This window comes from Diabrotica virgifera, chromosome 4 (assembly GCF_917563875.1).
Source record: "Diabrotica virgifera virgifera chromosome 4, PGI_DIABVI_V3a".
Classification (NCBI taxonomy): Eukaryota; Metazoa; Arthropoda; class Insecta; order Coleoptera; family Chrysomelidae; genus Diabrotica; species Diabrotica virgifera.
The window spans coordinates 20,515,664-20,541,548 of record NC_065446.1 but is presented as its reverse complement, the minus strand read 5'-3'; the positions used below and the strand labels follow the sequence as shown (position 1 = coordinate 20,541,548).

Here is a 25,885-nt window from a genome sequence, read left to right as displayed (position 1 = left end):
GGTCCTCTACTTTTCCTTATCTTTATTAATGATATCACTAGTTTAAAAATCGATGAAAAAGTCTTTCTTTTTGCTGATGATACCAGTATCACTTGGAGCAACTCAAATATTGCAACTCTTCATGCTATTATAACTTCGGATCTACTTACAATAAAAACCCGGTCTGACTCTAATTTACTCTCGTTTAACGTAGATAAAGCAGTAGCATTGTCTTATAAAGGAGTCCTTCAACCCTTACCTCTTAATAAAAGCCAGATCAGTACCGTTGATTCTGTAAAATGTCTTGGTTTTTTTTTTTAGACAGCAACCTTAAATGGTCCCACCATATCGATTTGTTAAGGAAGAAACTATTCTCAGCTTGCTATGCTATAAGATCTGTTTCGAATGAACTCAATTTAGCATCTTCCAAAATAACATATTTTTCTTTGTTCGAGTCACATCTTCGTTATGGTCTGCCTTTTTGGGGTTCTGGTACAGCTGCCCAATTCGATGTTATTTTAAAATTACAAAAAAGAGCAATTAGATATCTGTTTGGCCTCAGAAGAACAACACATTGCAGAAGTTACTTCAAAGATCACAGAATTTTAACCCTTCCATCTTTGTATATTTTAGAAACTGTTTGCTTAATTCGTAAACATCTACATGTCTTTCCACCAAGACCTAATCATGACTACTTCACGAGAAATTCTACGTTTGACGTCTATATGCCGATCCCGTCCTATGAGTTAGTAAAGAAATCTATATTATATTCCGCAAAAAAACTTTACAACCATCTCCCTCTACAACTTAAATCTGCAGCATCTTTCCCCAAATTCCGTAAACTGGCAAAAGCCTACCTATCTGAAAGACCATATTATTCAGTAGAAGATTTTCTTAATCAATAACTAAGAAATTACAGTACCCTTTGCACAAGTAGTATTTTTATTATCATTTTTTTGTCAATATTTGGGTGTCATATGCAGCATCTTAACTTTTAAACTTATTAATTACTAGGTAGACTATGTATTTGCAATTTACTTAAATTTTGCAATTGATTACTTCTGTTTAACGTCATTATTATTGTTATTATTGTAAATATATTGACGATTTATGTAGTTTTAGTAAATTGGATTGTTATTGTTTTGTTTTCTTGACTTATTATAAGCTTTGTCGATAAAATTGTACAATTTTTCATGACAATAAAGCATATTTCTATCCTATTCTATTCTAACAGAAGTGGAAGATCAAGTGAATAGAATAACGAGTGCCGCAGGTTGCTATGCCTGAATGAAACAATTTGGAGAAATAACAATGTTGGAAAAGAAATGAAAGGTAGAATTTACAAAACGGTCATCAGGTCAATAATGACATAAGCGGCAGAATCACGGCCAGATACAGAGGGAACAAAAAGAATCCTAGAAACAGCAGCAATGGAAAATTTTCGAAAAATTGATGGTAAGACACTATCGGACAGATCTAGAAGTACAGATATTAGACGAAGATGCAAGGTGAACAACATTAATAACTGTAAAATTAAATTATTAAATTAAGTCATTCAATTAATATGTATTTATTTCAAAAAAATTTTATAATTGAATATTTTCACGGCCAACCTAATAAAATTTCGCGTAATTTTTATTGCAATTAATGTTTGGCTTAAAAAATCACGAATAACTCAAAAATTAAAGCACTAAGTTATAGGATATTCGAATTCGAGATATAAAACTACCATAAAATATCATTTCATTACAATACCAAAATACAGGGCATTCCAGTTATAGTCGGCTCGCTAAACTCAGACACAACTGGCTAGTGATTTTAGTAATACGCCAGTCAATTGGAGCAAGAATTAGATATTACCTCCGAAATCTATCTTACTGCATGGATTTTAATGAAATTTTGGGAATAGCCTCTACTTATCTCCTAATTCAAAGTCTACCCTCTGCTGATGTGCGCTTTTATCTTGGGGGCGGTTCCCACCCCTTCTCGGGGGTGGAAAATTTCTTGATTTATATAACCACGGAAGTGGCTATAGAACCTCATTCTAAGCATAAACTGTTCTATAATTTTTTTGTAAACTAAATATTTTTGAGTTGTTCGTGGTTGAAAATTGGCTATTTTCATTGAAACGTAACACCTTTTCGAACCGTTTTTTTGTGAATACCTTAAAAATTATGCATCTAACTAAAAAAACTATATAAAACATTTTTGTAGCTTATTAGAAAATAAAGAGATTACTTCCTTCATAAATCTTCTAGTTGTAATACAAAAAGAGATATGGTAGGTGAAAGGAGTTTGTTTTTTGGTGCATGCTCAAATCGGTGTGTTTAACTTGAAATAAAAGAGAAACGGTCGATTTTAGGTATATAATGCTACCAATACCTTTTGTATTTCTTGAAAAACCTTTAAAATGAGCAATATTATAGGTCGATTACATTCAAATTAAGCGAGATATGTTGCAAAAAAAATTGATGACTAATGTATTTTAAAAAAAATTGAAGTATATTTAACCCCTCATTTACCAACATTTTAATGCTTAATTTTTCCTCTACAATACCTTTTGTCATAATGTTATTTCTATGTTCAAAAGTTGGAAGGGTTTGAAATGAATGGTTTTTAAAAAAAAAATAAGATCAATTTATAGAGCGCATTTTTAAATTTTCTTAAAAATCTTTTTTTTACATTTAACTTGAAAATGATAAGAAATAAATAATAAAAAAACTAAAACAAAATGTTTATCTAACAAAACGCTTCATTGTTGTGTGGTATCTTTATTTCGTATCTCTTATCATTTTCGAGTTACATAGTGAAAAAGAAGATTTTTAAGAAAATTTAAAAATGCCCTCTATAATTTGATCTTATTTTTTTAAAAACCCATTCATTTTAAACCCGTACAAGTTTTAGAACATAGAAATAACACTATAATAAAAAGTATTGTAGAAGAAAAACGATGCATTTAAATTCTGATGGACGAGGGGTTAAATACACTTCTCACTTGTTCTTATAATACATTAGTTATCAATTTTTTGCAGCATACCTCGCTTAGTTTGAATATAGTTGACATTTCATTTTGCTCATTTTAAAGGTCTTTTCAAGTACTATAAAAGGTATTAGTAGCATTATACACCTAAAATCGACCGTTTCTCTTTTATTTCAAGTTGAATACACCGATTTGAGCATGCACCAAAAATACAAACTCTTCTCACCTACCATATATCTTTTTGTATTATAACTAGAAGATTTACGAAGGAAAGAATCTCTTTGTTTTTTATAGGCTACAAAAATATTTTATATAGTTTTTTTCGTTAGATGCATCGTTTTTAAGGTATTCGCAAAAAACCGTCCGAAAACGTGTAATTTTTCAATGAAAACGCCCAATTTTCAACCACGAATAACTCAAAAAGTATTAAGTTTAAAAAAAATTATAAAACAGTTTTTGCTTAGAATGAGGTTTTCTAGCTACTTCCGTGGTTATTTTAACCAAAAAAATTTCCACCCACGAGAAGGGGTGGGAACCATCCCCAAGATAAAAGCGCGCATCGGCATAAGGTAGACTTTGTTTCCCGAGCTATGCTCTACTTACTGTGAAAATATCAAGTAAATCGATGTAGTAGGATGGAATTTGGAGCCAAATAACCTCATTGACTGCCCTATAAGTAATTTTGCAAATTTTGGTAAAATTGGCAAAAAATATTTACTAAATATTGAATAAATACTAAACAGTTAGTAATTTTGCCAATTTTGGCCAAACTGATAAAAACAAAAAATTATCTACTAAAATCACTAGCCAGTTGTGTCTGAGTTTAGCGAACCGACTATAATAAAACTCATTCCGAATTTCGACCAAACCTGTATACTAAAATTAAACAATATGGCTGTTTATTCACAGTCATTTGGTTCGAGCTTCTGTCATATGTCGTATAATCCGTTTATATTAATGTTATACACAGATTATACAACACATGACAGAAGCTCGAAACAAATGACAATCGATGAAAAGCCCTATTCGCTATATTAATATCGCTAATAGTAAACTATAGTAAAAATCATTTGAACATAAATAGAGTTTTTGATGTCAAATCAGTACAATTCTACAGGGTGTGAATGTTGCTATGAAATTAATAAAAACACGTAATTATCTTTTAAATTACCCTGTATAATATTTCAGAATCTCATATTTTAACAAACAAGATATCAAAGACCATCCAAAAATGTAAAAATGTACAGGGTGTCCCATTTAATTAAAAAAAAGAAGAAGTTATAAGCAACTTCCGGTAAAACAAGAAGTAGAAAATAGCTGAAAATATTTTCATTAAATAGTTCACTCTTCAAAACCCCTAATTCCAACTTTCATTATGCAGTTACCCTAAGTTCTCAAGATATTACTAATTAGCCCTTTATCTCTCTCATCCCATATATTGTATATCTTCCCCAGATTACCTTCACAGATATTTGTTATAGCAATAATTCAATTTTAATCCACAAATAATAAAGAAAATTAATAAAGTTTTTACATGGTACTATTATTATTATGGTTAAATCTACTTACTTTGCAAAAAGTCCACTTCTTCTGGCTTCCTACTAACGTTCACGTTATCACAAGCACACAATGGATCCCCCAAATTATTGTTACAAAGAAAAGTGCATGAGTCGCTTCGCGTGACATTTTTCTCAGTATCGCTGTCTGTCCTGTCGCCCACACGGGACTGGATAGGAAGGTCCTGCGGGAGAATGTCGGAGCAGTCGTCTCCGCAGGTGCGGCCGCCCAACCCTGATAAACAGAGCTCGACGCATACTCGACGTTTCTGCGAAGAGGTAAGAAAGGGCTGGAAATAGTCTCGGTCTTCTTCTAGGGAGGATCTACCCCAAACGACGCCTACCGACAGCAGGAGCATAAGCAGAAGTATTGTCCTGTGGATAAATGTGAAAGTTAGTAAATCAGGACCGTTTCGTATAAAAAAACGTTTGCTATTATAGAAAGTTTTCAGTGCTAATATCATCAAGGTATTAATTTGGGTTTAAAATCTAATTATAATTTTTTACTTTACTGGAATTATAAATTAAACTAAATTTAATTAACTGGAATATTAAAGTATCAAATATTCCTGGAATACATTAAAATAATCAAATGCCAAATGAGCATCATTATAAGAGATTAGGTATAAAGTTCTTCTTCTTCTTCGTCTAGCCATTCACGTCTACATCTGAACATAAGCCTCTTTAAGTCTTCCTTTCCATTGTTTTTTGTTGTACGCTACTTTTAGCCAATTTTTCCCTATTTTCCCAATTTTTCCCTGGTATAAAGTTAACAATTATGAAATCAATGTTAGTCTGGGCTGATTATCGGAGAATAGGCCATTTTTGGGAAAAGTTATTTACCAGCAATTTTATTGCTGGAATCGAATTATAAGATCCTATATATTCTTTTTCTCATGATCATCTTTCAGTGCGTCACAGTTTTTCGATTTCTCTCTAACGCATTAAATTGTATGTGACAGAGAAAAAGGCACGTCTGGGAATACTTCGGTAATTATTCTAGTTCGGTGATTATTCTAGTTGTCGATAGATGGCGCCATAATCAAAAAAGAATTATTTATTAAATAAAATAATAATATTATCAATATAATCTGTACAATTTATAAGACTATACAAATGAAAGAAAATACCATTTTATAAATGCAATAGACACAATTGATTTGGTTTTATTCCAAATTGAAAATAAAATTTGACAACTGTCAGATTTAACTAAAATGTCACGTTAGAATAAATGTCATAAATGTGTATTATCACGGACTTACGTTTTTTTCTATAATTTGTGACGCACTGAAAAATGTTCATGAAAAGGAGAATATTAATAATATAGGTATGCAAAGTCCTCAGATAGTGTGCTACTTTTTTTATAAACAAAATGGCGCCCGAAAATCGTGTTTTTTTCAATTATTGCTCTAGAACTCCGAAGATTTTAACTTTACAACAAAAACACTCAAATAAAAATTCACCGTGATTAAATTCTGCATAGAAACTTGTTTTTCGCGATCTGCTCCGACGAAAATTTTCCTCGGAAAATGCGGGTTTTCCCAACAAAATCTTTAATTTTCAAATAAAGTTTTAGATAAATAATTATTTACCAATAATTAAATAATTTGGTGACTTAAAAGCCTTCTTGGTTTAGATTATAGTTCCAGAAGCTGGTGAAAATTAAACGAATGTTTTAGTAACAATTCAATTGTTAATTAATAATTTACGGTCGCAATAATAACCAAAATAATTATGATACACTGATCAAACTTTGAAATCTTATAAAGATGAGATGCCTATTTAACATTTTGTTGACAAAATATAAATTTTTTATTTTTTTGCGTAATCTTTAAATGTTTAAAAAAATAGTTATAAACAAATTAACGTTTCTCAGAAAGTTTTTATTATATTATAATTTTAAAAAATAGCTAAAATGCGCATTTCAAATATCTTGAAAATGAATGCTTTAAAACTTTTTTGCAGCCATTTGCAAAAAAGTTATGAAACAGCAAAGTAAACATACGATTACTACGGAGTTAATAATTTTTTTTAATTCTTTCAAAGCGTAGAAGTGAGTTTAAAGTACAAGTTAATTATTTATAAAACAATATCAATTATCAGCTTAACGGTTATATTTTAATTAAAGATTATATATATATTTTTTTGTAATTTACACGCGCGAAAGTAGAATAATACAGTACTGTAGCTACCCGCCCACATACACAACTCGCGCGAGTTTAAGCGTGTCAGTCGCTTCGAGTGAACATTTTATCTCCGGCTCTGTATCAAGCCTACTTTCGCGCTAAAAATTACAAAAAAAAGTATTTTTAATCTTTGATTGCACTAATTTTTGACATTCTTTGTGAGTAATTAGACTGTACCATAGACTCACTTTCAATCTTTGAAACAATTAAAACAAATTATAAACAATGGAGATATCGTATATTTATTTTGCTGTTTCCTAACTTTTTTGCAAATGGTTGCAAAAATTATTTAAAGCATTCATTTTCAAGACCTATGGAATACGCATTTTAAGTATTTTTTAAAATTAGAATATAATACAATATATACAACACATATATTATACACTTAGAAACAATTTCTAAGAAATTTTAATTTGTTTATAACAATTTTTTTTAAACATTTAAAGATTATGCAAAAAAATGAAAAATTTATATTTTGTCGACAAAATATTAAATAGGCATCACACCTTTATAATCTTTCTAAGTTTGATCAATGTCTCATGATTATTTTGGTTGTTATTGCGACTGTAAATTGTTAATTAACAATTGAATTGTTGCTAAAATATTCGTTTCATTTTTACCGGCTTCTGAATTTATAATCTATACCAAGAAAGCTTTTATTTCATCAAGCTATATAATTATTGATAAATAATTACTGGCCCAAAAAATTTATTTGAAAATTCGAGATTTTGTTGGGAAAACCCACATTTTCCGAGAAAAATTTTCGTCGGAGCAAATCGGGAAAAACCTGCCTTTATGTAGAATTAAATTGGGGTGAATTTTTATTTGATTATTTTTGGTGTAAAGTTAAAATCTTCGGAGTTATAGAGCAATAATTGAAAAAAATACGATTTGTCGGCGCCATTTTGTTTATAAAAAAAGTAGCACACTATCTGTGGACTTTGCATACCTATATTAATAATATATAGGAGCTTATAATTCGATTAAAGCAATAAAATTGCTGGTAAATAACCTTTCTTTGTACTTTACTAATTAGACCAACGTATTATAACTATTTTTTTTTTTCAAAATTTAAAGATTACGCAAAAAAAAGAAAAATTTATATTTTGTCGATAAAATATTAAACAAGCATCTCATCTTTATAATCTTTATAAGTTTGATCAATGTATCGTGATTATTTTGGTTATTATTGTGATCGTAAATTGTTAATTAACAATTGAATTGTTGCTAAAATATTCGTTTAATTTTCACCGGCTTCTGGAATTACAATCTATACCAAGAAATCTTTGATGTCACTAAGTTATTTATTTATTGATTAATAATTACATACCTAAAACTTTATTTGAAAATTATAGTTTTTGTTAGGAAAACCCGCATTTTCCGAGGAAAATTTTCGTCGGAGCAAATCGTGAAAAACATATCTCTATGCAGAATTCAATTGCGGTGAATTTTTATTTGAGTGTTTTTGTTGTAAAGTTAAAATCTTTGGAGTTATAGAGCAATAATTGAAAAAAATACGATTTGTCGGCGCCATTTTGTTTATAAAAAAAGTAGCACACTATCTGCGGACTTTTCATACCTATATTATTAATATATAGGATCTTATAATTCGATTTCAGCAATAAAATTGCTGGTAAATAACTTTTCCATGAATTTTGCTAATTAGCCCAGAGTATGTGAAAATCTCAGTAGCTGGCTGTATACCATAGTTTAAAAAACTCATACAGAAGTAAAAAACTTCAAGTTGTATATTGGTATAAAATAGTTTATTAAAAAACTTCTTAAAATGTCATCCAAATGTATTGCAAAACGTTTTCGTTCTAAATTAAAACATCTTCAGTGCATTCTGCTGAGTAGTTGGAACTAGCACACAGGTTAAAGTGGTAACCTCAGAATATAAATATGCATGGGCGTCCACAGAGAGGGGCAGGTGGGGGCAGCAGGCCCCCCTTAGAGAGGACGAGGCGAGTGTAAAATTGGTGAATAAGCAATACAGAAAAATACAAATTTGTAACTTAATCTTGATTTTGAATGCAACCACTCTGTTTCTACATTCTAGCTGAGACGAAAAACCCACATAAACTTAACAAAACTGTAATGACAATTTGAAATCTGCTATTATTTGATTTACCTAATATTTTTTAAATCTGAAAGCAACAGCAACCACCCCTGAATTCGTATTTTCTTTCTATTCGAATCTTTTTTTTTTCACTGTGCGTCACACAGATTAAATTTAGTTGTGAACGATTTGAATCGTTTAAATGAAGTGCGAAATACTATTGCGACTATTAAAGATATAACCAAATTCTTCCGTGAATCAGTATTAAGAAGGAATATGATTTCATTGAAATTGTACAGGCCTTGCAAATCCTCTCCGTTGAAGGAAATTTGGTCACTAGAAAAACATCTTATCAGTTGCATTCTGCGGCATGCACGTCAGGATTTATCGTCGCTGTCATTTTGATTGCAAAATATTCTGAATGCCTAGAGCCTATAGTCAACCGCGTACCATCTGCGCAAACTAATGTTTAAAAGGTAGCGGAACATATTCGTCAAATCATGAATATTTAAAAAAAAACACAGACAGAACGCAGAGAACGTAACAAACACTTTATTGCATGAAGCCAATAAGAAAGCCGAAGAATGTGCTTTTGAATTATTTACCCCTAGAACTGCAAACAAGCAACAGCATAGAAGCAATCAACCAGCTGATACGCCTAGTGAATACTGGAGGCGATCAATGATTCTTCCGTATCTGGATTCTATCATATCTTCTCTAGAGACACGGTCTTCCGAAGAAAATAGTCTTCTGCATCCCAAGCATTTTTCAAAAATTGATTTAAATTGCCTTAAATTAGAACAACTGAGACAATCCTTAAACCACTATGAAATAGATGGAATAGATGCAGAGCTAGAAATATGGGTAGAACATTGGAATACAAAACGCCTTAATAATGAGTTAGACAGCTTCAACACTAGTTAGACTATCAAAATCGATTTGAAAATTTTTCGCTTTATCAATTAAAAAAAAATTTCAAAAAAAAACTGTTTAGAAAGACGAAAACTGCTACATTTATTTATATTCCAGAGATAAATCGATTTCATTAAATGCGAATTTCTAGTACTGGTCATAGACGTCCGTTTTGGGTAGGTCAACCGTTATTTTATAGCATACCTTTCTTGTCTTGAATTTTTGAGTATTTTTGACACTAGATTATTAAATTATGAGGTATTCGAGTACTAAAAGTTACTCTTATTTCATGTTTGTAAAATACTTCGTTTTTGTTGAAAAGTTCTTTCAATTTTTTTTCAAATTCCAAGAACGAAAAGCTTTCAAATCGATTTTTCTAGAAAACGGTGTGTCCTACCGACTTAAAGCAAGAGTACCTTTTAGTACTAGAATACCTCACAATTTAATAATCCGGTGTCAGAAATGCATAAAAGTTAAGAACAAAAAAGTTATGCGATAAAATACCCGTTGCTCTACCCAAAACGGACGCCTATGACCAGTACTAAAAATTTGCAATGGATGGAATCGATTCATCTCTTAAAAGTAAATAAGCATACCAATTTTCGTTTTTCTAAATAGACGCGTTCTGGAGGTATTTAAGAAAAACTAATTTCATGACGCCATCTTCAAAGAGCTCTAGCTCCGTTAAGAAGCATTTTCGGACTAGGTGAATTGGGTTAAATTGTCTTAAAATTATCTAAGGAATCTCCTGTCTTCGTTTGTCGGTAGAGTTTCTGGACACCCTGTATACATGCTCAAAGGGCAACATGGTTCCCTGCTCGAAAAAAATGCTAGGTTCTTTCCAATTCAATGGGCACAGACCAACTGAGTCACCGAAATATAGTTATACTTACATCTCCTTTACAATAAGGCAAATTTATAACTTAACACCAACACGCACTTAGATGCAATAATAATCAGTAATTGATTAAAATTATAAGACAACCAACTAATAAAACTGGTAAAATAGATGATTAATAAATGAAAAATATAAATATTTATGTCTGATAAAATTTTATAGACCTGGATCCCGCGTACCAAAAAAAGTTTATTAATAGCAAGCTGATTTTTTTTTTAATATCTAATAGCTTAACTCTCTCATGCAAAAATCAGACTACTATTTACCACCAATATAATGTACGTCATTTGATATGTTCTACGTATCGGACTTATTAAAATGCCCAACATATTTGTCTGAAAAACATTTTTTCATATATGTATTATAGAAATTTTACTATTGAATAAACTTAAAAACAACTTGCTAGTTTTCACAATCACAAACTTGTCAGGATGAGAAGTTTCACAATCGACAATTAAAACTTCCAGTGTTCCCATACATCAAAATTTGTCCGAATAGACACCGTTAAGCTATTAACAAATTTTCAGTAGTAATTGCACAAGAGCTCTAAAATTATTGAATTTTTCCCGAGTGTCACTTTGGCAGTTTTAATTTCACGAGCCGAAGGCGAGTGAAATTATGTTAAAGTGTCACGAGGGCAAAAATTCTATATTAATTTTAGAGTTCGAGTGCAATTTGCTGCGATTATTTCATGAATAAAACTGTTCAAAACCAAAATTTTATTGTAATTTATGGGTGGGGCATTAGTGTGACAAAGTCCAATTACTCGTTTGTCGTAAGAGATACGAAAAAAAGTTATTTAGGTAAAAGTTGGGGCATACACAGTACCATAATTTAAAAATATTTTCAAATATACAGGATGGTCCGTATTGACAGGGTGACACAAACTTATGTTTTTTTTAATGGAACACCCTATATATTTTTACATTTTTGGATTCTCCTCGATGTTTGCTTTCTTAAAATATATAGTTTTGTAATATTATACGAGGTAGTTTAAAAGTTAATTACGTTTTTTTGTTAATTTCGTAGCAAAATCTACACCCTGTAGAATTTTAGTGATTTGACATCAAATTTTTATTTTATATTCAAACGATTTTTAATATAGTCTACTACTGTTAATCATTAATAGTATAGCGAAATGTTTAATTTTAGTATACAGGGTGGGTCGAAACTCGGAATGAGTATTTTCTGAGTTTTCTTAAATGGAACACCCTGTGTTTTAGTATTGTAATGAAATTATATTTTATGGTACTTTTTTATTTCTTAAGCATTCCCTATACCTAAGTGCTTTAATTTGTAAGTTATTCGTCATTCTTTAAGCAAACATTAATTGCAACAAAAATTACGTAAAATTTCATTAGGTAGCCGTGAAAATATCCAATCAAAAGTAATTTTTCGAATAAAAAAATACATAATAATCTAGCCTGATCCTTAATTTATTAATATTGGATGGGCTATCCAAATACATTCGTAGTTAAAGTTGTTGGTGCTTAAAATATGAATCAAACATACAAAATTCTGCCTAGTTGGCTATGACACAAAATTTGCTTAAACATTTGACATTATACTATTTATATAGTTTCAGTTGATTTGATACCATTACTAATATTAATTTTTCTAATGAGGAACGGATTAAAATGGCTTTGTGCTAGGAGAGTATAACAAAAATGAGCTACTAGCCATAAAAATTTATCATCAGCAGTTCCCTGATACACGACAACCAAAAAGAGAAACTTTTGAAAGTATACTAAAACGGTTTCAACAGACTAGATACTTAGATTGTAAGAACGATTGTACTAATATGCAGATCCTCAGTGACACTAAGGATTACATATAATTGCTGTTTTCTTCACTTAAAATAGTTTTTATTCGAGCAGATTTATCATAATCTAAGTGATCAGTCCGTTGAAACCGTTCTAGTATATTTTTAAACGTTTCTCTTCTTAGTTGTCGTCTATCAGGGAATTTCTAATAAAAAATTCTTATTGCTAGTAGCACATTTTTGTTATATTCCACTAGCACCAAAATCTTATTAGTCAGTTTCTCATAAGAAAAATACATATTAGTAATGGTAACAAAGCAACTGGATCTATAAAAATAGTATAATGTCAAATTTTTAAGGAAATTTAGTGTCATAGCTGACGAGGTAGAATATTATATGTTTTTATTAATATTTTGCGCACCAACAAACTTAACCACGAATTTATTTGGATATTTCATACAATAGTAATAAATTAAGGATCAGACTAGATTATGATGTATTTTCTTTTCCAAAAATTATTTCTGATTAAATATTTTCATAGCCACCTAATAAAATTTCACGTAATTTTTCTTACAATTAATGTTTGGCTTAAAGAATCACGAATAACTTACAAATTAAAGCACTTAGGTATAGGGAATGCTTAAGAAATAAAAAAGTACCATAAAATATCATTTTACTGCAATACTTAAATACAGGGTGTTCCATTTAAGGAAACTCAGAAAATACTCATTCCGAGTTTCGACCCACCCTGTATACTAAAATTAAACATTTCGCTATACTGTTAATGTTTAACAATAGTAGACTATATTGAAAATCGTTTGAACATAAAATAAAAATTTGATGTCAAATCACTAAAATTCTACAGGGTGTAGATTTTGCTACGAAATTAACAAAAAAACGTAATTAACTTTTAAACTACCCCGTATAATATTACAAAACCATATATTTTAAGAAAGGAAACATCGAGGAGAATCCAAAAATGTAAAAATATACAGGGTGTTCTATTAAAAAAAACATAGGTTTGTGTCACCCTGTCAATACGGACGACCGTGTATATTTGAAAATATTTTTAAATGATGGTACTATGTGTGCCCCAACTTTTATCTAAATAACTTTTTTTCGTATCTCTTACGACAAACGAGTAATTGGACTTTGTCACACTAATGCCCCACCGTGTATATGTAAGTACCAATTAGTGAAATTAAACACACAGTTGTTATAAATATGTATTTGACGGTTGAAAGCCATCACTTTTATAATTTTTAAAACATTTGTCATTAATGTCACTGAATGTATTTTTTCGTAGCAACGAAGGGCATCTGACGTAATATGCTTAACGACGGGAGATTATCAAAAATTATCACCTTAATTTGCATGTCTGTAGCTTTCTATTGGTCAGAATCTCCTATGAATGAAATAATCAGCTTAATATTAATAATTTTTTTTTGGTACGCGGGATCCAAGCCTATGACCTTTTATATCTTGACAGGAGCTTATGACAATATCAATAGGTATGTATCAATAAAGTTAAAGCATTTAAATCCTTTCATTAATAATAAATTTACGATGATTATAACCTAATAAAAAGTTATCGATAATATGTAGATTATATTAAGAGGTAATTTCCGTTTTATATCAATCTCTTAATAACCAAAATATTTTCGATTCTGATCCTTGCTTTGAAAAATCCTTAAAAGAGATAAGAACATGCCTTGCGGCAATTTGTCTCATTGTAGTAAATGGGCTTAAAATTAACCAAATATATTATTAAAATGTGTAAATTCTTTTTCAAAAGTCATTTAGTATTCTGAATTAGAATTGGTAATGTTTTTATCTTGTTTTTCCTTTTAGGTGACAAGAAAACACGCTCCTTAACAATTTACCGCATCCGACTTATCAAGACTACCTACACGCTCCGTTAGCAAAACGCCGCTAACATTTTACATTAGCTATTTTCAGATAAATATTATGTATTTTCATAATAATTTATTTATGATTAATATGAATATCATATACATATTAGTCCAGAAAGCCACTTCGCATCCGCTACGAAAAATATTCTAATTCGGATTTTTTGCACAATCTTACTCAAAAAGGACTCCTTTTAACAAATTTGCATGTTGCCAGGAACAAAAGGTGGTCAAAAATTTTTTAAACGTTTTTTTTTTGTTTTTTTCCTAAAATTATTTTTTTTGCATGGAAAAAATTTTTTTTAGGTTTTTTGGATCATTCCAAACAGAAAAGGTCTTTAGTGACTATTCTCTAAAAATGATAGTTTTTGACATATAAGCGATTAAAAATAGAAAAATTGCGAAATCGGCCATTTTTAACCCTCAAAAACTATGTGAAAAACTGAAAATTTGAATGTTGCCAAGGTAGGTAGATATTCTTTAAACATCGATTGATGAAATCCCGAAGAGTTTTTTGCAATACATTATTCAAAACTCCTTTGTTTTTTAATTGCTAATCAAGCGTGCGCGACACTATTTTCCACCGACAGTATGGCGCAAATGAAAGGAATAAATTCGTTATTTCGTAAACCGGCGACTTTAAGGAAAAATCTCGAAACAGTTCGATTTTTATTTTTAAGTTATGATATTGTGGCATATATGGTATACTAGTGACGTCATCCGTCTGGGCGTGGTGACGTAATCTATGATTTTTTTAAATGAGAATAGGGGTCGTGTGGTAGCTCATTTGAAAGGTTCTTCAATTCTCTATTCAGTAATGTAAACATTTACATAATTATTTATACAGGTTGTCCTTCTACTTCTTTTTGTGTCAAATAATTTAATTTAATAAAAAATTTTTGGACACCCTGTATAAATAATTATGTAAATGTTTATATGACTGAATAGAGAATTGAAGAACCTTTCAAATGAGCTACCACACGACCCCTATTCTCATTTTAAAAAATCATCGATTACGTCATCACGTCCAGATGGATGACGTCGCTAGTATACCATATATGCCACAATATCATAACTTAAAAAAAAAATCGACCTGTTTCGGGATTTTTCCTTAAAGTCGCCGGTTTACGAGATAACGAATTTAATCCTTTCATTTCCACCATACTGTCGGTGGAAAATAGTGTCGCGCACGCTTGAGTAGCAATTAAAAAACAAAGGAGTTGTGAATATTGTATTGCAGAAAACTCTTCGGGATTTCATCAATCGATGTTTAAAGAATATCTACCTACCTTGGCAACATTCAAATTTTCAGTTGTTCACATAGTTTTTGAGGGTTAAAAATGGCCGATTTCGCAATTTTTCAATTTTTAATCGCTTATATGTCAAAAACTATCATTTTTAGAGAAAAGTCACTAAAGACCTTTTCTGTTTGGAATGATCCAAAAAACCTAAAAAACTTTTTTCCATGCAAAAAAAATAATTTTGGGAAAAAAACAAAAAAAAACGTTTAAAAAATTTTTGACCACCTTTTGGTCCTGGCAACATGCAAATTTGTTAAAAGGAGTCCTTTTTGAGTAAGATTGTGCAAAAAGTCCGAATCAGAATATTTTTGCTAGCGGATGCGCAATGGCTTTCTGGACTATATAGATGTTTCTAAATTAATGAAATATTAAGCATAAATATCTAAGAAATATTATACAGTTAGAACACAATGCTAACTCACACTACTATAGGGTTATAACTACTGTAAATATAATCGAAACAAAGAAATAATGAAAAGTATTGACTCGATTAGAAAAGTTCTCATGTGATGTAAAAACCGGGAACTAGAAATAATGCATTTTGGTTAAACCATCAAAATATAAAATAATAACACTATAATAATAACACTAGTCAACAAATAAACAAAAAAAGTTGCGACTGATGTTAAAATAGCTGTATAGGGGAGTTTAAAGCGTCCTGAATGCGAATTTAAACACCAAAATGTTCCACCACTTATATATTTTGAGTTATCTTCTTCTTAAAGTGCCGCGCATTTCTGCGTAGGCATCCATCGTACATTGTCTGGTCAGGTGAAATGTTATATTTGGAGTTATAGAATGAATCAAATATGGCTGTTTATTATAAAAATTCTTATATAGGTACTATATACAAATAAGTTTAGAACTAGAAACAAAAACTATATTAAGTCTGTTGTACACAATTTTGTGCATATCTCAATTTTCCCATAACACTATTTCGATTAACACAAACGCACATTTTTTATCCTGCATAGTAAAAAAACAACGAGGATAGCTCCTGGTTACGGTTCCTAAATATTATAAGTTGTCCTGGCTAGTAAATTTAATTAAAAAAAAAATCCATTAATGTAATCTAGAACCTATGGGTTAAGCATGTCCTTTGAACAAGTGAAGGTCTCGAACTAAATCATGTAATTCGGCTTGTTGGATGCAATAAGGTGCTTTTTCGTCGCTTTCGGGAAAGTAAGAATCATTCTTTTCAGATACATCATTAGGTTTAATTTTATCACCATACATTTCCAAATCTTTTTCCCAATTTGCCGAGGTCCTGGAACTGGTAAATCTTCTCCATGAAAAACGGGTTTTATTGCTGAGGTTTTATCTGCATATTCAATTTTATGCTTGCTCTTCCTTGAAAATCTAGACACTTTTGTAATTCAGGAGTAACAGTCGTTAAGATGGTTTAGAACTATATAAGTTTAAATGGTTAGGTTTACTGATTAAGGACTACTTTTGGTTTATTCTTTATTTAAATGTTAATGTGTTATTCGTAGACATTAGATATCCCAATATTGCCAAATTACGCATAATTTTTAGGAAAAACGTTAATTTGATAAGATCACGCCCCGATATATTACAAGTGACTGTTTAAAAAAAAAATAATAAAATACTTATAACTTAAAAAGCATAACTCATTTTTTTTTTAACAAATCATAACTCAAAAATTTTACGTGTTAAGGACTTTTTACAATCATAATCATATTCAGAGAGCAAAAATTAACAAAAAAACAGTATTTCGCATTTGAAGTCGCAAATTAGTTGTAAACTAGTGTAATCGATGATTTTTAAAAAAGGTTATTCAATTCTCGAATCAGTAATATAAGCAGTAACTTAATTATTTATACAGTGTGTCCAAAATAATTTATTTTGAATTAAATTTTTTGACACAAAAAGAAGATTGAAAGTAATTTTTTTATTCAAAATACATTTTACTGCTGTCAGAAAACAGAAAAAAGTTTTTAACAGAAAAAGTATTTCAGCCACTAACAAACAGAGCCAATGAATATGACGACATCTATGAATATTTAGATAGTCCTAATCAAATGAATCTACCACCCAAATGGGCAACTCCTAAAGAAGTAAAAGGTCTAATAAAAAACCTCAATAAAAAGAAGTCGCCTGGACATGATCTGATAACGGCCAACATATTAAATAACCTACCTAGAAAAGGAATAGTAAGTTTAACACAGATCATTAACTCGATACTAAGAACAGGCTGCTTTCCTGTACAATGGAAGTTAGCAGAAATCATAACGATTCCAAGAAAACCTCCACAAGAGATTACATCCTACCGACCCATTAGCCTATTACCAATTATGTCCAAAGTTGCAGAGAAAATCATTGCAAGTAGACTAATTTATTGATATACAGACAAACAATATTATACCATATCATCAGTTCGGTTTTTGCCAAAACCACGGCACAACTGAACAAGTGCATAGTCCTTCCAGGAAAACAGCTATAGCAGTGCCATTTTCCTGGATGTAAGTCAAGCATTTGACAAGGTCTGGCATCCAGGATTGTTATTCAAATTAAAGAAAGAAATCTCACAGCCGTTATATACAATACTAAAATCATATCTCGAAGAAAGGCTATTTTACACAAGATACGAAGAAAGTGTGTCTGAAATTTACAACATAAATGCTGGGGTCCCGCAAGGCAGCGTCTTGGGACCAATTCTCTACACAATCGCAACATTCGCAGATGACACTGCAATTCTGATAAAAAAACCCAGATCCCATACAGGCAGCTGAAATATTGCAACAAAACATACATCTAATTGAAATATGGGCTAAGAAATGGAAGATAAAGGTCAACGAAGCAAAATCAGTTAACGTAGTATTCACTAAATGTCACAAAGAAACACCGAATATCCTAATGCATAACAAGAATATTCCTAAAAATAATACTGTAAAATATCTCGGATTACACCTTGACAAGGGGCTAACATGGAGAACACACATCTGGATGAAGAGGGACACAATTAGGAATAAAATACAAAAAAACACTACTGGTTACTCGGTCGAAAATCTACCGTATCTCTAACTAACAAAATATTAGTGTATAAAGCAATCATTTGGCCCATCTGGATATACGGGATTGAACTGTGGGGAACTGTAGCAGACAGCAACCTAGCAATACTGGAGCGGTTTCAATCCAAGGTTCTTCGTGCTATCACAAATGCACCGTAAACAAAAATGCGCATAAAAACAAAAATCGACCTGTCTCGGGATTTTTCCCCAAATTGGCCTAACCTCGAAAAAATGAAGTTATTCCATTATGTTGACCTGTCTGTAGAGTTTAATATACCTAACTGAAATCAAGTAGGTCATAACTAAATGAGTAAGTAGTATTTTACTAAATTAATCGTTAATTTTTTAAAATATTATTTTTTATATACAAATTTATGTTGTAAGGAGTAAAACCTATCGTGTTGGAGTAGATGAAGAGAACACGGGAGAATGGGGAAAATGTGGCCCGCATTTGGTTGTTCGGAGTGTTAGACTAATACTTTTTAGAAGGGAGAAGAAGGGCTGGTAATTATTTAAGGTTTGAGTTAATGGAGTTTTCCACTCTGTCGGGATTTGCGACATTTTCGCTGACTTTTATTTATCTTTTTGAGAGAAGCCTTCCGTAGAATTTACTTCATTTGGCGTTTTTATTTCATTAGATGTAAAATAAGTACAAGAATAAAAAACCGCTAAAAGCTGTAAAATTGAGTGGCGCATACAATATTCCGTGGCGCGAAAATGTATTTTCATTGTGATGGAAAATAAAATTCTAGTTTTATTTTGAAAGATTTTTTCCATAATATTTTCTAAATCTGAAGTAAAACGCGCCACAAAAGATTAACTTTGATACAGTTTGCATTTTGAGGCTCTTTTGTGGCGCGTTTGACTTCAAATATAGCAAATATTATGGAAAAAAACTTTCAAAATAAAACTAGAATTTTATTGTCCATCACAATGAAGATACATTTTCGCGCCACGTAATATTCATAGCAGCTCTTTTGTAGCTGGAATATTGTATGCGCCACGCATTTTTACAGCTTTTGGCGGTTTTTTATTCTTGTATCAGGAGTTTTTCAAAGTTTTTTTTATAAATTAAACGTATGAAGTTGAATGTAATGTTTCTCGATTACACGTTACGCGTTATAAATGGTCGCCTTTGTCGCATTCTCTCCCAAATGATCTAGTAGTTACATGAATGATCCCAAATGATCTAGAAGTAGACAGCAGACTTGTGATAAGTCCATCCGAGTTCATATCCCAGCCATCCTAATAATTATGGCTGGCAAATGAACTCGGATTGCCCGATTAAACTTAGCGTCGTAACCACTACAACTACATAAACAATTTCGGCGATAATGGTTAACTGGATTATACATTTGGAGCTCGATAACTTCTGAACGGATTAACCGATTTTGATCATTAAACATGAGTTTGAAACGTATTGACAAGTAGTATCTGATGCATCTAAGGTCAAGTATGATAACTGAAGGTATTACAGAAATTATTGAGCTTGAAAAACCGTTTTTCCCATAAGAAATAGATTTGATCATACTTATGAAGCCTATGCAAGCCTCTTTGGAGACGGAGAATACACGACATCACGTCGACCACTACACTCCCTCCGGGGGGTCAGGATTGAAGAGAGAGGGATGAAGCCTATAACTTAAAAATTCAAATTTTCCCAGATATGGGATATACACCGTTAGACGCGTCTTGACTCTTCCTACAAACGCTCAGTTATTGGCGCAATTCGTAGGTTAAAATTTTGAGTAATTGTCGAAAAACCAAAATTTTCAAAGTATAATTTTTCAGTTTTTCGGCTATACTGAGCCGTGTGTAGGTACGATCTTGACCGCTTAGGCACCATTTGAAAGCTTAACTCAACGCTATTGATTTGGTGTATTTGCGATTTTCCTGTCTCTCCTTGAACCTAAGATATTATATACGCCCAATAATATGCCATTTTGTATCTACCTAGCCCTATAGCTGACTTATGGGTGGTCAAAAGTCACAAACTACACCGGTTCTGAATCGGCCCTGATCCCTTCTTGAAACACAGAAAAAAAAAAAGAATGTGTGTGTGTACTTTGTACGCACGTAAGAAGTTATACTTTTATAATATGATTTCTTAAAAATAAACATACTTTAAACAGTTTGTTGTAATTTTTAAAATTGTGTGTATAAAAATTGTTTTTGATAGTACCTATAAACGTCACTGTCAGTTTGACTGTCAGTGTCGAATTACCGACGCACTGTTGCCTCACTTTTAAAAGTTCGCAGAACTTTCGCAATCTTGGACCGCGTTTGTTGCTAAATACCTGTTGATCGCTACTGTGGGCTCTTAAATACAAATTTATTTGAAATAACCTGTAAATTTATTAAACAAGTAACAAACATGTTTATAGTCTAATTTCTAAACAATTATAAAAATAAATAAATCAAATAAATATATATTCTTCTTTTTTTTAAACGATTGCCAACTGGCAATCTTTGGGACCTATACCCTTAATATTGCCACAGTACTGGCAATAAAAGGAACAGGTATTTTGTTAATAAAAATAAGTAATAATATTGAACCTTAACATTTAAAAAACTAATGTGAGACATTGGCTATTTTGGAGAACAATTGGGGCATATGAATTTATCCTTATCATGTTTAGTAAGACCCACACACTCTTCATGCACGTATTGGCCACATGCAAGACATAATCTCATATCAGCCTGTCTGTCTTCATTACATAAATGACAGAACCATGATTCACTGCTTTTTAAATTCTTGTTTATTTTTTTTCTTTATTTTCTTTGTTCAAATTGTCTTGTTCTTTCTGGCGTTTGTTTATTTTCTTGATGTTCTTTGTTTTTGTCTTTTGATTTTTCTTGTTGTTTGGAAGATTCTTTGTTACTTTTACCTTTGGGTGGTTTTTCTATCGCTGTGGAAAATAAATCCTTCGTAACTTCTTGAGCTTTGCTATTAATTGCTGGTTTTCACTTTGTAGCAGTTATCTTGATTAGGGGCGAAATTAGTAAGCCCATACCTTTAAAAGAAGTGTTTGGTTCTGGAACTTTTTCGGGAGTGAATGGTAACATATTTTCATCTTCGCTGTTTATATCATCAGAAGTATTATTATGAACACTGAAATCTATTTCAGAATGAGACGACTCGCTATATAAACGAAGACGTTTTGTTGATTTTTTTTATTACTTATTCCACTTGTGAAGGGACCGTTTTCATCAACTGTAGAAGTTGATGGCGTATTTACGTTGTTATCGTCGACGTCTATGGTTCTAACACATTTTTCTTCAATATGCGTTATAAGACTGGGTGCAAATGCTGATTCAGGTATGATGTCTGGGTTAAAAGGAAATATTCCAGTTGCTTCTAACCCAGAGATGATGTTAGCTGGTGTCATCGCTTTTAACCAAACTTTACTAAATATTTCACCAAATGGCATTTTGGTTAAATTTTTCCCAGTTGGATTATCAAAAAATTTAAAACCTCCTGATCCCAAAAAGACTCATAACTTTTGAAGACTGCTTTGTCCATAGGCTGCAGTTCATGCGTGGTGCTACTTGGAAGACAAAATAAAGTAACACTATAATTTTCTGCAACTTCAACAATACTTATGTCCAGATGCGATTTTGCACCATCGAATATCAGGAGTGTGGGTCCTGTATTCTTATACTTTGCAAAATGTGCTAGCCATGACATAAACGCCTCATTTGTCATGTTTCCTTTCTGTGTCATCATTACAGTTTATCCTGGTTGTAGATGATCATTCCATTCAGGCTTCAATATCTTCCCGTTGAAAAGAATGAACGGTGGGATGGCTTAAACCAGGGCATTTCCACAACCCACAATACTAACATTTTCACCGTGTTCAGGCGCTGTCAAGTGGATACGTTTAGCACCTTTCTTGGCCAATACGGTTTGCTGTTTATGGATCGTTAGACGGTAACCTTTCTCGTCCATATTGTAAAGGTTTTCAGGTTTATCAAACAACTCCAATTTAATGAATACTTCCTCCAATTTCTTAATATAATCTTTACAATAAATGGATTCATTTTCTGTGCTCTTGCTGGATTCATTTGCTGAGCTTTCCTTCAACCACATCGGGATGTCGTTCAAAGAATAATTTCAGTTATTTCCTTCCTGCTAATTTAGATGTATCAGAAAAAGGATTAGGAATATTCATTATCATCGCATACAAAAATACACTTCTTCTTACTATTTTACTGGTTATTGGCATGCCCACCTCTGCTAGTTTATGAATTCTGCGAACTAGATCTCTTTCTTGTCCAAAACTTAAAACACTTTTCGTTTCAAGTCGTTTACCCGAATTTTGGCTGCGATAACGTAGTCCAAGTGTTGTTCGAGGTATTTCGTATCGTAATGAAGTTTGGCTTATACTGCTTCCAGCTCTTATTGCTTCTAACGCTGCAACGAGATTCGCCTCAGACCACATGGCTCTCTTTCTATTCGGCATTCTGTTGAGAAGAAAGTTTTTATTAATAAAAAGTAAATTTTTGGTTAACAAAAATGGCGATTTATGTTTTATTCTCTTTTATATTAATTAAACACAATATGGATTAATAAAGTAAGTGAATGTACCTACCTGATAACGTTTTCACCCTTCTATAATCGGTATTAGCAAGCTTATAACAATCATACAGTTTTCCCACGTTTTTACAAAATAAATCGCACGAAATACACGTTGCTTTGCCGTGAACACCAATACTGACTGGTTGTAAGTAACCCCTACTGAAAATATATTATAATTAATAAAAATTATTTTACGTGAAATGAATCATTGTATTATATTAATTTATATTTATACAATTATTATTGTATTCTATTAATTTTTTGTTTTATTTGAAAGTCCTTCAACAAGTAGAGATGCACACATGTTTCAATCATTTGAGATACCCTTTTGTAGAAGTATTTGGAAAATAACTATTAATAATTTCATTTGTAAAGATACGATTTGTAAAAAAATATATGCAAAGTGGTTTGGCTGGTATTAAATAAATAAATAAAGATACGTTGTCATGTCTTATTTTTTCCCAAATGGTATTTTTTATATTTGAAATTAAAAATAATTTGCATATTTTAAAAGCAAATTAATTTTTTTCAATTATACAAAAATATTTTAACCTAACATTTTCTTCCTACCAAAATTACATTTTGAAATTCCCGCTTGGATTAGTTCCGATACAGACGGCTTGGAGCGCTGTTTTTCATATTTAACCAAAGCGTTATCGTGGAACATCTAGAGGAGATGGGTGATCTGGGGAGTGGTTCCAGGTTCCACCTATAACGTTTCTAGAGTGGTTGTTTTAATTCGATATTTGAGCTAACATGACCATCTGTGACTCAAGGGACAAATTAATAAATTTATGGGGAGTGGCAATATAAGGAGCATGGCAATATTTGGCGCACTTACCTTATTCTGTTTTAACAACGTTTTATTTACTGTTTTTTTTTCTGCAAAAACACGTTTCAATTTGAAATGTTATGGGTTTGTAAACACCTAAAGAAGACGATAGACGAGTATTATAAGATTCTGCTAAAAATTAACAATTATTTTTAAATTTTTTTCTGTTTCAAAAATTATGCGATACTTTTTGATATTTTAGTAAATAATATATTCTTTGTTAAATATTTAAATAACCATTTATATACAATCATGTACCAAGATTGGAAAAGGTCCGCTAAGTGTCTAACCAACCGGAAAATGGTAACTTCTGGTGGTGACATTTGATGTTCAATTGTTTGTGCGATGGCAAGAGAAAAGTCCGTCGGGACGCCAACAGTTGCACAGTCGTGGCATTGACGGGGAGCAAAGATAGGGTATAGATAAAGATTAAAAACCTAAGGACAAATATTTTTAAAATACGAGTCGATTTTTATGCAGATTCAAAAATATTAAAATAAAGTAAATTAAAAAAGGATTAGAGATCACGTATTAAAGTAATATAAATCAATGAAAGAATATATTTATTAGATATCTCGTTGAGTTTATAAAAAAGACTAAAACCCGTCAAGGTATCCTATTCTCAATGAGAGTGAAACTAGTAAGGTTGTTTATGGTGCTCTCTGAACGAACTGAAATATAATACGTCTCTTGATTTCGTTTTACGACGATTTCTTTTGTATTAGGGTTTAAGTTTTTAATCTAATAGCACATAAAATGATATTTATAATGCCCTTCTATATCCTACCAGATTAAAAACAATGGAATACCTTTTGTGGTTACACCATCCGAGGCTTCTAAAAATGCAAGCCATACGGATTCTGTGGCTATAGGAATATGAGTGAGTTTTACAATTTATAATTCACATCCCATCTGCCCAGGCGGTAAATTTCCAGCTAGAATGGTTCCCTTTGTACACCAAATAGAGTAAATTTATAAATTAAAAATGCAGGCGTATTATGTTTTAGTTCAATCAGAGAGTACAGCAAGCATCTCTACCGGTTTCGGGGCTTCTTAGCCCCTCATCAGGAGATACATATGTTCTTCTCTCTGACGGAACCAGGATAATACCTCGCGTGCACTCACGGATTGCAACGAATGAAATGGTAGGGATGCCCAAGCGACATCTGCTAAAAGTTTAAGTTTTTAATCTATGATGTCGCTAGCACATCCCTACCATTCCATTCGTTGCAATCCGTGAGTGCACGCGAGGTATTATCCTGGTTCCGTCAGAGAGAAAAGCATATGTATCTCCTGATGAGGGGCTAAGAAGCCCCGAAACCAGTAGAGATGCTTGCTGTACTCTCTGATTGAACTAAAATATAATACGTCTGCAGTTTCGGGTTGCAACGCAATTTAAAACGATAAAGAAGATAGCTTCAGCTATCTTCAACCTATACAGGGTGATCAACTTCTGCGACAAAGTCCAATATATCTGTTATTATACAATATATGAAAAAAAGTTGTTGATAAAAGTTATAGACACCTTTAATGTACACATTTTAAAATTAGTGAGAAATATACAGGGTCCTCCATAACACGGTGCCAAACCAAAGTTCTGTTTTTTAAAATGGAACACCCTGTATTTTATTCAAAATCTGGTTTCTCTACATTTTTCTGATTCTAGAGATATAACACTTGTCTAGGGTTTTACTGAGTGTTTCAAAGTTACGAGCACTTTTATTAAAAAATCATACTGATTTGATCGCCCTGTATGTTTCTAACGGTGTAATATAAACTTATTTTTTAATGCTTTTGACTGTAAATATTAAAGTAGTTTTGCAGCAATGTACAATTTTTTTATAACTGCACAAATTGTATACAGGGTACCTAAGTCAAAATCTAAATACAAGATTTTCT

At 31.6% G+C, this 25,885-nt stretch overlaps 1 protein-coding gene across 2 annotated transcripts in view; it reads right to left on the bottom strand.

Moving 5' to 3' along the window:
• The window catches only part of LOC126882950 (uncharacterized), a 63,850-nt gene that overhangs the window by 26,185 nt on the left and 11,780 nt on the right, over positions 1-25,885 (bottom strand). The window contains exons 1-2 of one of the 2 annotated variants that reach the window (XM_050648030.1): positions 10,566-10,670; positions 4,529-4,890 (exon numbers count right to left, since the gene is read on the bottom strand). In XM_050648030.1, coding sequence (XP_050503987.1) covers positions 4,529-4,890; positions 10,566-10,567 — 364 coding nt within the window. In that variant the 5' untranslated portion in view covers positions 10,568-10,670. Of the gene's footprint in view, positions 1-4,528; positions 4,891-10,565; positions 10,671-25,885 lie in introns of those variants that run through there. The other variant, XM_050648029.1, reaches the window with a different exon arrangement.